The sequence below is a fragment of the Vidua macroura genome, chromosome 3 (genome assembly GCF_024509145.1).
Source record: "Vidua macroura isolate BioBank_ID:100142 chromosome 3, ASM2450914v1, whole genome shotgun sequence".
In the NCBI taxonomy this organism is placed as follows: Eukaryota; Metazoa; Chordata; class Aves; order Passeriformes; family Viduidae; genus Vidua; species Vidua macroura.
The window spans coordinates 36,489,320-36,503,714 of record NC_071573.1 but is presented as its reverse complement, the minus strand read 5'-3'; the positions used below and the strand labels follow the sequence as shown (position 1 = coordinate 36,503,714).

Below are 14,395 nucleotides of genomic sequence, written 5' to 3'. Positions count from 1 at the left end.
TGCTCAAACAAGGTATTTTATACTCAAAAAATATAAGGTGTTGGATATAATCACAAAGTTCTTCATTTGTTTTCTAGGTAAAAGGTTTGTATTACCAGCTCAAAGTAATTACCAAGTTTTCACACCTTTATCTACAACCAGTGAACAAAGTGTCATTTGAGACACAGTATTTTTATATCCCTGTAATCCCAAACTTCCAGCAGACAAAGTGATACAAGAGGTGCACAAAGACACACAGATATATGAATTTTGGGGAAAAAAGGTAGGATTAAGATGGATACCAGTCATTTTTCAAAATGCTGCTGAAGGATATGTGGTTGTACATCAGATGAATTACTTCTCCTTTTATACCTTGTGGGCATCTGTGATTTATAGAAATATTGGGAACGAAAAGCAACTCATTTCCGAGCTGCAAAAATTCTAGCACAGGATGTAAGAGAAGCTATTTAATCAGCTGGGGTATTTGAAAGATAAAGGAACAGTAGCCTCGGTCCCTAGAATGCAAACCCTTGCCAGGCTCTTTTTATATTACAGTGAAGACAAAAGACATATGGCCACCCTTAACTGGAAAACTTTCCTGGATGTGACAACTCCTTAATGCAGTTTTTTGTCACCAGGCAAAACACTTCCATCCAACAAGTGACAATATAAGGCCTGCTAACCTCAAGCTGGAAAGTAGCATCAATTTAATTCAATTTCTAGCAATGCACTTACACAGGGTAAGTTCATTTCATATTACACACTCTTCACAAACTTAATTATCCATTGTTAGTATGGATGAGGGCTAACTAAGCTAAACCAAATTCTTTTTAAATACGTCTATGTATGTACCTTAATCTACTTACGTTTCATGTATGGATAACTTTATAGCCCAGTTCTTGACCTTTTACAGCCAGTTTACTGGATGGAGGTATTTTCATAACAAAAAGGAACAGATATGCTGGAGTAATTAACTACAATTAATTAATCTATAGGTTTATATTTATAAAAAGCTCCTGAAAACTCAATTTTCAAACAGCACTGCACTGTTTCTGTAATTCCAGCTCTTTCTGTCACACTTTTCCCCAGAAAATGCAAACCAGTGACATAAAAACATTTAAAGAATTTTTTATATAAACCATATAAAAATGGGACTGGAATCAATCTGAAAGTATCATCCAGTCCAGCCACATGGCTAAAGCCAGACTAAATATCCTCGACAAATGTTTGCTCCCAGTCCTTCTGACAACCTCCAGTTGTGCTGGCTGCCCCCTCCTGCAGCAACCTATTCCAAAATCCCATTTTCTGCACAGCCACAATTACCTCTGAGCCACTTGTTTTGCACAATGGATTTTCCCAGTTTAATATCTCTCCTGAATACACCATTCTACAGGTGCCAAGAATGAACTGAATCTTGGTTTTATGCTTTCTCCAGCACATCCAGATTTTTATTCTTGTTCTCAAAGGGATCCTGCCCCATGGAGCACTGCCAGTGCTTTTAATAAACACAGGTTCTCATCTGTCAGCTCAATCATGGGAGTGCTGAATGGAATCCAGGATGTTCCACCCATCAGGACTTGTGGATCTGTAGACTGAAAGTCCTGGGAGTAGGGGCCTGACATTCCAACTGCATCCATTTCAGAGGTGCATTATTTAATTTTTTTCCATTCAATTTTGAAATAATTCTGGTTTGGTCTCATAGACCAAATTCCCATTTACAACAATTAGATATTCTCCAGAAATGCATTTTAGGTTTAGTTCCATCACAGAGAAATAGAGTTTGTGTTTCAGACCACTCCTTGCAAACAAAGACACAATAGGTAGGGAAAAAAAAGGAGAATTGTCTCAGAAGGGCCTCAAAGGAGGGTCAGAAATATTAACTACAACTGCCGCTGAGTACCCTTTAAGTAATTTCTGGTTTTTAACCTGTTGTCTTAACACTTTTTAACTACTAACAACTGTGTGACTGCACTCAGCCATTCATTCTCAAACTACCTGTAATAAAAGGAATGACACCAAAAAAGCATACATTTATTCCTCTCAGCATAATCTCTGGGTGGTTTTCCCTCTGTCCTGAGAAGAAGACAAACAATTTCCTGATCTTTTTAGTACTAAAAAGAAATCTTATTAAAGCTGACAGGGGAAGTAGCAGGGTGAGATGTTTGCTGTAATTAAATAACAAAGTAATTACCTCAGTCATCAGAATCAATCCTCTATTGAACACAACGAGAAGTCTGTCTTCATCAGATTCTAATAATATTCTGAAGGCACTAGGAAAAAAATCCAAACATTGAGAACACTAAAAATTGCATCCCAAGCTTAAAATTGTTATGCTGTTATTTTGGAAAATAATCACAAAAGAACAAAGAAACCCCAAAATAACATAATTCTTCTCATAATTCCCCCCCCTTTTTAATTTAAAAATGCCTCTGCCATCAACATCCTTTATGTTATGGAAAATAATTTATATGTAACCTTTACAGAAATATTTCCCATACAACCCCTGCAAAAATGTGGAAAATTATGTACTTTGAAAGACAGAAGTTTAAGCTACATTTAAATAGATTCAGTCAAGCATATGTTTGGCCTTTTAAATGTCTGGAAACAGTTTTATCAGAATATTTTATGCTTAGAGCAGAACAGAAAGGTAAGTATTATGCTAATAAATGGTTTCTTTCAACATAATGATTACTTGCAACAACATGGCTGTGCTCTGTGACAGATCAGTGCCAGGTGAGTGCATGTAGCCCCTCCATATAACACTGTCCTTTCCACAAGCCTTTCAGTGCACCAACAGCTCCATTTAAAACCCCAACCCTGACCTACATGCACAGGCAATTTATAGCTCTGCTGAGAATGCCCAAGCAGCACTTTCAGCTGTACTTCCTACAACCAGAAATGAAACACTCTTTGAAGACACGATATAATAAAACTGTCCCACAGGCACAATTTCTACATCACATTTCTGCTCCAAAGTAACAACTGCCAACAGGAGCAGCTGGAACTCCAGCTCTGCTCATGGGGGGAGGCAGAGGATGGAATTCCAGCTGAGCTGCTGGATGAGCACAGGGCTGTACCTTATGAGAGTCGTCCAACAAGAGCGTCCATCCAAGCAGCGCAGGTAACAGCTTATGGTGGTTTTCTTAAATTGCTTTATGTCCTCTATCTCTTCCTCTCTCATGTCTGGCCTCTGAGCTACGAACAGCTGCATGAGGTTAAACAGCTCTTCTACTGCCTAAAACACACAGAAATACTTGGTTAGAGTCAGCTCTCCCACTATGGTACGGTTCAGACTTTCTTTCAAAGTTATAAAATTAGATGTCTTGATGCTTCCTAAGAGCACAGCTCACTGTTGCACTTATGTGTACATAATGTACACGTGTCACATATATATGTGCAAAGCAATCTGAAATCCCCATCCCTGGGACCAAACATTTGAAAAGCTGCTTGTGCCAAACCCTGCTGCAGTCCCATATGCCTGGCAAACACCAAACACAGTGGAGTAACTCAGGTCCCTTGCAAGACAAAGTAAGATTTCTGAGGGGAGATGCCACCAAGGAGAGCAATGGGACTGTCAGATGTAAAATTTCCCCGTGAGCTGATCTAGGCAGAAGGTCAATATGGAAAATTCCCTGCATCCTCCTCCTCTTCACAGTGATTGTATTCTTTGCGTCCCTGCACACCACAAAGGATCTCAAAGCAATATTCACTGTGTAATCATTCAAACCCAGGCCTGTTGTCTCTTCCAGCCTCTGTAAGCCTATTGTTTGAGCATCTCACACAGCCTACTCTACCCAGCACCTGCTCTCTGCTGGGTGTCACTGTGTTGTAACGACAGCACAACTCCCAGGTCTGCCAAAGGTACCTGGGTGCTCCCAAGGGGAACCATGCTGTCCTCCCCTGGAACGCTACAGGCTAAATCTTGGCCCTATTCCAGAAGGTGAAAGCAAAGAAGAAACTGGGAATTCCTCCACCTTTGTTACAAGGCAATCTCCTTCCTAGGGACCACCATCAAAGCTTATTCCTTGCTTCTTATGACTAGGCTGGAGTACTCAACAGTGGAAACACCAGTGCCTGCTCCCAGAAAACAACAACCGCTCTCTACTGCTACACAGCAAGAAAAACCCAAAGCTATTCCCCCTAAAGTCTAGAAAATGGATCTAAAGACACAAATTACTTCCACCAGGAAACCCCCATGCAATACTTTCACCGCTGGGCGTGTTAAGTTACAAGAGACACTGGGTGAGAGGGGACACAGGAACGGCGCTTGGTGGCGTTGGTCACTTACTCCTGGGTACTGACTGGCATGAGGGGTGAGGTTCTTGAAGGCCCACTGGATGTTCTGGTGAGAAGCCAACTGCCTGGTGAAGGCAGGGGACTGCTCGCAGCACAGGCGCAGGATGCCGTAGTAGGCGGGCAGCATCCCGCGGTTGAAGAGCACCACATCCTGGTCGTCGTGGTCCGCGAGGATGTAATTGAAGGCAATGTTCTTGGTCACCACGGGGTTCTGCACGATAAGGCGCACGTTCTCGGGACAGTCCACGCACACGTTGTACCAGAAGGACAGCAGGGCCTGCTTGTTGTGGTTGGTGGCGATGGCCGGCTCCGAGAGCTTTGGCTGGAAGAGGTTCCACAAGTCCATGAAGTAAGTGGAGAACATGAGCTTCTCGGTTTTGGAGATCAAGCAGTACGTCATGAAACTAAAGTAGGGAACCAGTTTGGTGGTGCCGTGCACAGCGGCGTCCACGTAGAGCTTGGCTCGTGAGAGCAGGCCAAGGAGCACGTTGTAGACCTGGTGCAGAACTACTGTGGTGTCAGGGCTGAGGGGCAGGTCCCTTGTGGGGATGTGCAAAGAGCGGGTCGATCGGAACATCTGACGGAAGGAATTGCTTGGAATAAGCGACACCAAGAGATAGGCTGCAGCTTCAAATAAAAACAGATTTGTTACACCTTTGACAGTGACATACCTGCTTAACAGCCACGTAAACAGCAATTAAACTGCACCGCGTGTTCCATTTACAGATTTCAAAGCATTTTACAGCATCTGCTATTACTGTATTCACACGAGAAAAAACATCCAAGTGGATAAGAGTAGCACAAAGCACATTAAAAGCGGTGCTGGGATGTGCTACCTACATCCCTGTCTGCTGCCTTCGTTCTCCCTGTACTAACATAAAGCATCCCACCACAGAATGTGATCCCACATCCCATCACACAGTGCATCCCAGAGGTTTTCCATGACTGAAGTTGTCCATTGCTCAATCAAGAGGACATTACCTCCTCCGAGATGTTTACAACTGGAGCCTGTTGCAGAACTGTACCTTCAGTTTTTCCATCTCCCTCAGCCACAGAAATGTGTTAAAGGTCAGTGGCCTGTACTGTGGAGCCTCCTTTGTAAAAAAACTGCACACAGGGAAGGTTGAAAATGTTCTCTGGCAATGTGACAGTGTGATTCCCAGCAGAACAAAGCAAAGAGTCAGGATACCCTGGAATCCAGGAGAAAGCACAGGTGGCTTCTCCTTGATCCACAAGTTCAAAGGACTCAGCTGGAGATTCCCGTGGAAGAACAACATGTACTCCTCCCACCTATTGTACAGCCATGTGATGGACACAATGGACAACCTCTGGAATTACCTCTTTTCCTTCTTTAGGTTTTCCTGGACCTTACAGATTAACCACTTAAAATAAAGAACCTACCAGTGTATCATTCAAAGTACCAAAGGAAAACACAGTTTTTTCGTCAAAACTGGTTAACACCTCTGCATGAGGCACCACAGTTATCCCAAGATTTTAAAACCCAGCAATTCTAAAACAACTGGAAAAGGAAGAAAAGACAAACACAGGAGCATGCAACTCACTGCAACAGGTGACGAATTTTCTCCAATTAAAATCCACTTACAAGTTCTCACTCGAGGGTAGTTGTGTGCCAGGAGGAAACGTTCAACCCAGTTTTCCATGTTCTGCAGGACCCAGCTGTGAGCGAGTTTGTTCCGAGGGGTTTGCACAGCCAGCCAGTCCAGGCACTGTGAGGGGTTGTACTCAATGACCTAAAGGAGAGGGGAAAAAAATCAAAAGGAATACATTAATCTTCCTACTATGCACTGATTGTATTAGAAACCCCTAAAATGACTTTCAACATTTCTTTTTAAAATCATTTAGGGCTATCAAAGCACCTGCAAGACTGAGCTGCTCTGCACACAAAGAAAACCTTATTAAATTTCACTGGTTTGTGCTTCTGAACCTTGTTCACAGTTTTGAAAGTTCAGTCCAAGCTCAGGAAATTACTCTGCCTATTCTTTCTGCATTTTATGAGATATTTAGGAGTTGAAATATTAAGCACTAAGATGGAACAACTTTGTCTTTATAAACAAGTATCTTTTAAAAATATATAACAGAAAACCTTAACACTGAATTGGTATTTTTGTATGTTACATCAAAAGAACATAAATGGTATGCAAAAATGTTCATACAGCTTCATGCTGAGAGTAACTACTACATTTTTTATTGAATATACAATTGCAAGGAATAAATTCATCCAGCACTTTCCAAAGGCAATGAGTGCTTGTGAAGTCAGTAAATCTTGAGAGAATAAGGAGAAAACAAGGCTTCCTCTGCTTTTCTGGCTCTGTGTAGCTGGAAGGCTGTTGACATGAGGCCAATAAATGTAGTTTGTTCTTCTGTTAGTTTAAAAACTACTTTCTTTTTACCTCAAGGCCCAGGTGCCTAATTTTACCCTAAGAAACCAGAGGTAGTAACTGGGTTGCTGAAGCTGTTCCCAGTTCCCCTACTCCACCTGAAGAATATGAGCAGCTGACATGACCATAACTCTGCTTGTAAAATTTTAATCTCATTTTAAAAATAAACACCTGAAGAACAATCCCTTTATTTAGAAATGACAAATTGCTCTGTCAGGTTTCCTGGGTAATGGCTGGAGGGAATGTCCAAGAGACAATTTCTCAGTGTCTGCAGAGCTCAATCACTTTTTAATGACTTCCAGAAGCTGGAGAGCCTGTGCAAGTAGATTCCACACCCCAAGTCTGTGCATTCATTGCTGGATCTCACATCCCTGCCTGCACAATTTATATCCCCTGGACCTGTGTTACCAGCTGGGTGTCACTGTGCCCCTTGAGATGTGCCATTTTAACTCCCTTTACCTGAGGTGCAGCAGTTACAGCTCATCCATCACTTGTGATCCTACAGCCGCTCCTGACCAGGAGGAAACCCTTTGGAACAGCAATCCATGTCCCATCCCACAGTGCTCCAGCCCCATTTTTTAAAGGGAATTAAAGGGAATGAGCTGGTCCTCAGCAGTCTCCAGGCTGGCCACGTTGTTCTCAGCCAGGAATGAAGACAGTGAATTGTACTGGGAACTCAGAGCAGGTTGGTGAAGAGAAAGCTTTAATGGCTCATCTATAGCTCAGATGAAGGAATTCATCCCTGTGCCAACTTGGTTAAAAAGTCTCTCTCATTTGGAAACACAAGCAAGGTTGGTCCTGCACACAGCAATTATCCAGCAGACTTAGTTTGGCACTATTTTATGCACTGAAAGTGTTAAACAAAAATGTCAAATGAATATTCAAGGAATTTGTACATAAAGGCCAAAAAAACCCACAACCAAATGATGGGTGTTGAAACATTTTACAGGCCTTGCGAAAGGATAACTGAGAAAACTATGTGGAATTTGTCTAGAAAAAGCATTCTAGGCCTTTATTATGAATAAATAAATTTCTCATTAAACTAAAATTTAAAGTTAAACTGGAAGAGCCATTAACCCTACATTAAGTTACAACAGAACTTTTTATTGTCTATTGGCTGTTGCTGTTAATTTAGAAGAGGAATGATAATTAAAAAATCATGGACTGATGCAGGAAGGATGACAACAAAATGCAAAAGAGACATAAAATAACCAACAAGAGAAAGACAATTTAGTTTCTGATTTATTTTACATATTGTACCTCCCATATCCTCTGCAGAATGTAAGAAGCAAAGGGTGGCATTCCCGGAGGTCCACCAGCAAATTCCATGAGCATGGTGAGCAATTTGAAAAAAGGATTGGCTGCCTGTAATGCAGAAAAGGGAAAAATATCCAATTTCATCTATTTAATTTCATCCACCTTTTTTTTAAAGAGTATTTTTTAAAAATCCCAATGTCTGTAAGATTTCTGTGAACTTCAGACATTAATATTTATAATACAATACTTTAATCTCTTACTATTCAATCTGTACTATTTAATCCATATATATCTATAAATTAAGCCACTGGTTACAGTCAGTGCAAAGAAACAGGGTCATGTGAGACAGGATCAGTCTAGGAGACATTAGAGGAAATATATATATATATAAATATATATATATATATGTATATGTATGTATGTATGTATTACAGGAAATATAGACATTATTCCATAAAAAGGAACTAATCAAGCTGTTCATTGTTGAAGAATTCACCAATTTATCCTGATTTATATCACTAGCTCAGATAAGTTATTGTTTTTATGTATTTATATAATATGGAATATGGATCCTGGGAAGTTTATCCAAAAGCATCCCATGTTGAGGTTTTACACTGCGAAGACTCATCCAGCTTTTAACAATGTTTCAACAAAGTGGTTACAACTACAATTATATATTTTGCATCTGGAATCCATTTGGAACTCTCAGTATTTCTGTTAATACCAGGGCAGGAATTTACTCTGAATGAGAAATGTGTTTGCCAGCACAGAACTGCAAAATGGTGCCCCAAATCTTGAAGACTCTGATAATAAGTAATTATTTCCAATTACTCTTGCACACGATACTTTAATGTTACCAACTTTTTAATAGAAATTCATATGGGTGGAGAATCTAGAAATGTTATTTGTTTTGAATAAAACTTTCATCCGAAGTGGCACAGCAAATTTCTGTTTTTCTGCAAAACTTCACAAACAGTGCAGTTAGACTTCATTCAATGGCACAGAGACTTCCATCTTCCACGCAAGACTTTTGATGAGCAAAGGATTATTTCTGTGATTTAAACCAGGCAAATATGACTACAGATTATTTACTAGACAGGTGGTGTGTTCACATACCTCAGGAGTCAGCTTTGCTATAGATGTGAACAGCATGGACACGATCTTGAAAAGAAAACACACAAAACTCACTTAGACTTGTGTTTATTCAGTTAAAATAATAACCATTACCCCATGACACTTATGAGAGGAGATTTCAATAAACAGCAACAGGTCCCTGCCACTCACGTGCTCTGCAAGGCGATTGTTGTAGCGGCACAAACTGAAAATGAGGTTGCAGGTTTGCCTGATGTTGATCCCATCACGGATATGTTGGAATAAAAAAGGGAAACCCTGCAACAAATAAGAAGATACAGTACACTGCCTACAGCTACACACCACAGAGGGTTTGGGAGGCTGTAGCAGTCATTTTTAACTTGATTACCTTTCCTCCTGTCAGTGCTGCCATGTCGTTTTGTGATAAGGTCAAATGCCTAAAAAACAAAAGAAATTTTACTTCAGCCATCATGATGGTTAGGGAGACACTCAGGACTGAGTGTTAGTTCATATTCTTCAGTATCACAATATACAAGAAACAATAAAGGTGTTGATGTCAAACTGAACAACTTGACTGAGATAAAAAAAGAAAACCAAATGTGGGCAATTGAATGTGTTCAAGTATTTAACCCAAGTCTTTCATATGGTCAACAATTTAGAGTCCCTTTTTAAGTTATTAAAAATATAATGGGCTCATATACAAGGTTATTTATGCTGTTAAAAAAGCCCACAATAAAACCCTCAGACAAACCCATAAAATCTTTGACTCCTTTCTGAACTCTAAATTCTAAACTGATCTTGTTTTTCCAGAAGCTCTTGCCTTTCTGAGCGAGACTGTTCCACCAGAAGAGCAATCAAGGCAATCATCTTTTCAAGAGCAGCAGGCCTGTATTTCTCTTCTGCTAAAGAAAGGATATCTTCCTCTTCCTCCTCTTCCTCCCCTTCTTCCTCAGAAAGCACTTCCACCTGGGGCTAAGGAAAAACCAGAGAACTTCAGTGTGGACATTTGTGCCTTCATTTCAAAGGGCTTTTGCATTACCCTGTCCTTTACTGCAAACAACTTCATCAACTTGCATGAACCAAGCCAGGTAAGCATCTAATTAACTGACTTTCACATTGAAACATTCACTTTGCACAAGCAAAATTGTATTTACAAATTCAAGAGGTAGGCTGGCTGAAGATATGGTCTATTTAACAAAAAAAGCAGGTAAATTTAAGAACCTAAGTTGTACAACAGGAGTAAGCAATCAATTGTTAACAGCATTACCATTAGTATGAAGCAAGGGCAACTTTAATTGCTTTTACTCAGTGCAAATTTCTATACTAAACAATAATAGTCAATTCAACATATTTTTAAAAATATTATATTCACTCACACATTGAAAAAAATTGTGGAAGTGAAGCAATTTCAATATAACAGCTGAAAGATGATTCAAGACACACAACAGTAATGATCACACATGTAAAACAGGAAAGATTAGCTCCTGTTATATAAAACACTCAAACTTACATTCTCAGGCCCTTTGGTTCCCATGTAGAAATGGACCATTGTGGATATGGCTTGCAGAGAGAGCAAAAACTGGCTCTGAAAAACACAGGGATGGAATTACTTGAAAACATATTTGTGCACAGACACCAGCAACTCCCCAAATCCAAGTCTATACTCACCTCCTCCTCTCCCATTTTGGCAAATTCATAGAGAAAGGCAAAGTACTCCGTGAGGTGCTTGCTGTGGGGTTTGACGCCGTGCTCCATGATGGACAGCAGGGTCTTCACAAAGCGCGTGACGCACGAGCGGCTCCCGATGTCCTCCACAGGCCCGTCCATGTCATCAGAGCTGGCAGCAACAACAACAGCCAGGGTGGGTGTTTCACAGAGGACACAGAGCACAAAGTCATCCTGAGCCAGTCCAAACAAAGGAATTCACCAAAATTCCTGTTCTGTCCTGCTCTCAGATCTCTCACCCCTATCCACAGCCTGGATAACAACCAGCCCAACCTAAGGGAGCATCAGGCACTTGAAATGCTGAAGAGTTCATCAAATTAGTGTTGTGAATCAAGATGCTGCTCAGGAAAAGAACTCCCAGAACAATAGTATTGGGGATCTCCTACTTAAAATCATCCTCTTGATTTGCTTGTTGAATTTAATGGGAATGCAATTAGCTATGGAACCAAGGCAAGGCACCCTCCTGAACAAAACAGCAGCCCGACAAGGCAGAGAACATCCACCTTCAGCCTCAGACACTCTAAACATTAACTTTGCATCATATATGGTCATTTTACAGCTCAAAATTCCGCTTCTAAAATGGAAAGTACAGATCTGCTTTTCACTAGATTCATGCAGCTACTTAGTGAGAATTTCAGCCTCAGACATATGCTCAAGCTTGGACCTCGTCACTGAACAAAACCAAGTTATAGACACTAGTAAGGCTTTCAAAGCAAATTAAATTTTACTTTTTGCCATGAAAATTGTATCTTCATGAATTTTGATATGGCAGCATAGTTATTACTAACTCTGCCATTTTCGCTCTGGGGAAAATTTATTATCACAATCACAACTTTAACACAAGAGGTGAAAGAAAAACCACTTTTTTCTTCTCATCATGTATCAAAAAGAGTTTAAGTGTTTCATAATTGGAGATAAAGTGACAGTTTTCTTGATAATAAGCAGAGCAAAAGAGAATCAAAGAGGGCTCTTCCTCCTTTTTGACAGAATCTGTGATTTAGTTACAGGATTAACCTCTGATCTCCAAATTCTTTTACAGGATGTACAAATAAAAACTTCCACCTTTGTGCTTCCAGATCCAACTCAGAGTAGGATTCTCAAGTCTGAGCAGTGAGATTTACACTTGCAGTGTCCAAGTGATAGGAAAAATAAAGACCATGCTGAAAACCTACTCTAAGGGAGCAAATGTTTCAAACTATTTGACACTGCTCTTTGCAACCTTATTTTTTAAATAAATCAGAGCAGTTTGGGCAGAATAACAAAGAACAATTAGCACCATTTCAGTTTTACATGACTATTTTGAGTGACTCATCAATAAAAGCAGCTGCAGTAATGCATGGAATTAACAGAAGTTTGCAGGGAGTTTATTTTACCAGTCTTCCATTCCTGGCTGCAGATAAAGGTGTGCATGTACTGGCCTCAGCCTCTGGATCACGTGGATACACAAGCGCTGGAACATCTGCAAACAGAGAAGGGAATGAACTCCACACCTTTAGTCCTTCACAAAAAGGTCAATATGTCGCTCCTAAGCAAAGAATATTCTGTCTCCAAGTCCCACTGCTAGCTTTTCATAGGTTCAAAGTTTGAAAGACAAAGCTGAGATCGTATTTTAACAGAAGAGCCAAACCTGGTTTTTATGAACAGATCTCATGGAGGATCCCTAAACCCAGCCTTTAATATTGGTGTGCACTGAAACATGACTCAACTTTTTTCCTTCTATTCCTATTTTCTGAAACATTTTCATGTTTTCGGCAAGATGCTTTTTTAATTTTGCTGCTGGCTTATAGGAATTCTTGTGAAAATTTGAAGGAAATTCCTTCCTTTTCATGAAAAGCATTCATGAGAAGAAGACCTTGCCTAAGACCTTGCATAATGTTTTGCCATGAAATATATTCTTTTACTGATGCATTGCATACAAAAACTATGTATGGGTCTACATAGAAATATCACTTTAATAACCAGAAATCCAACTGAAGAATTCAGGTGACACAGAGTAACTGTTAAAGTTTATACCTTAACAACTTATAAAGAAAGTACACTTGTAAGTGATATTATTAATAGTTGAATTTGTGAATGTCCATATGCTACTAATGTAGGGGTTTTTTTTTAAAGTATGTCTAGAAAAGAGTATTAACAAAGCTTTGTGGCATAATATTGTAAAAACACCTCTACCCACAAAAATTTACTACACAAGTTTTACTACAGAGCTTTGAGGAGTACTGAATGTAAATAGTTTGATTATTTTTTTGTTTTCTGACAGTGGAGCTTGATGAACTATTGTTGAATTAATTCAGAAAAAACCATTTTTTAATGTAAAGTGTTCAGATTTGTAGAGATCAAAAGGGAGTCGTAGAAACCTTAATTTGCATCTACTGTGATTTAATGATCCTGACACTATAGCTATGCTGGGTTTTTTTCAAACAGTAACAGTCCCATGGCCAAATATCTTCAGACAATTACAGGTATTCACTGAAACTGTCAGAATCACAACCATCAGAATCGGCTGTTTCTGGTCACAGGTCAAGCAGTCACCTGACTTGGAATTTTTTTCTTACCTGCCTCACAATCTGATTGGGACACTTTATTAGAATCTGCATTGGCCACCAATCATCATCAGCCATACGATCCAAAAACCACTGCAGAAGATACATACTGTGTTAGTTTTGTTCCACACTTGCTCTAGTCCAATCTTCTTTTTTGCATGATATTAAAGTCTGAAGAGAAATCGATGTTACTATTATTAAGGAATAGGCAAGTTTTAATCCAAGGGAAATCTAAAATGTCTTCTGTGCATGAAGGAATAAAGAAATAAAGATCAATAGCAGTAAACAGCAATATAAATTTCTATCTGGTATCTTCTTATCCCTGTGCTCTACATGCCATCAGAAAATTACCTGGAAGAACACACTTATCCTGCAAAGTGATGTCAACAGCATAAAAATTATGCTTACACAAAAGCATAACCAGAAGAATCTTGTAGAAGAGTGATAGCGTTAAACAGAGCTTCCCAAGTTAGATCTTTTGCATTTTAACATGTGGAAAAGCCTCATGGCCTCCAGAGACACAAAAACTATAAAACTAACAGAGAATGACTCATTCCAAGTCAGACTCAGCAAATAACACAGCTCAGTCTTCTGACTCCCAGAATTTTGCTTGAGTCACAAGAAAGACAGTTTAAAATAAAGAATCAACATTCTTACTTTTATTTTAATTGTACTTGAGTATTCTTTACTACACTGAATGTCTTCAATTCAAACATCTTAGACTACACCCCATTGAGACAACTGTACACCCAAATACTGAATGCCACATAATTTATCAACCTTGAATCAATTTATAAAAGCATCATGGATTTAATTCCTTTCTATTGAAGAAAGTCTGAGGCAGGACACAGTCTATGTTGGGCTCCTTGTACATTTAAATTATCACAGAAATACTGTCAAAACTTTCTTCAGTACCTCAAAATTGCTTTCAACAAGACCACAGTAAATTCTTTGTCTTTCCATGTCTCTTGTGTGAGTTGATTTAAGCAAGTCTTCATTACACAAGTCACTACATAATAATTAATCAAATGAAGAGTTTGTGACACTGGCTCTCTCTTATTCCAGTGACAAAATTATTTTGGCCTGTGGTCTCAACATAGGTTT

At 39.5% G+C, this 14,395-nt stretch overlaps 1 protein-coding gene across 8 annotated transcripts in view; it reads right to left on the bottom strand.

The window, feature by feature from the left end:
• The window catches only part of USP34 (ubiquitin specific peptidase 34), a 113,497-nt gene that overhangs the window by 12,198 nt on the left and 86,904 nt on the right, over positions 1 to 14,395 (bottom strand). For all 8 annotated transcript variants that reach the window (XR_008436571.1, XR_008436570.1, XR_008436575.1 and 5 more), the window contains 13 exons: positions 13,304 to 13,384; positions 12,122 to 12,207; positions 10,692 to 10,860; positions 10,534 to 10,608; positions 9,844 to 9,995; positions 9,412 to 9,460; positions 9,216 to 9,320; positions 9,048 to 9,092; positions 7,935 to 8,039; positions 5,879 to 6,026; positions 4,268 to 4,902; positions 3,057 to 3,214; positions 2,171 to 2,249 (listed from right to left, as the gene is read on the bottom strand). Coding sequence is in view for 1 of the 8 variants with exons in the window: in XM_053974731.1 (XP_053830706.1) it covers positions 2,171 to 2,249; positions 3,057 to 3,214; positions 4,268 to 4,902; positions 5,879 to 6,026; positions 7,935 to 8,039; positions 9,048 to 9,092; positions 9,216 to 9,320; positions 9,412 to 9,460; positions 9,844 to 9,995; positions 10,534 to 10,608; positions 10,692 to 10,860; positions 12,122 to 12,207; positions 13,304 to 13,384 (1,887 nt within the window). In the remaining 7 variants the exon portion in view is untranslated. The remainder of the gene's footprint in view (positions 1 to 2,170; positions 2,250 to 3,056; positions 3,215 to 4,267; positions 4,903 to 5,878; positions 6,027 to 7,934; positions 8,040 to 9,047; positions 9,093 to 9,215; positions 9,321 to 9,411; positions 9,461 to 9,843; positions 9,996 to 10,533; positions 10,609 to 10,691; positions 10,861 to 12,121; positions 12,208 to 13,303; positions 13,385 to 14,395) is intronic.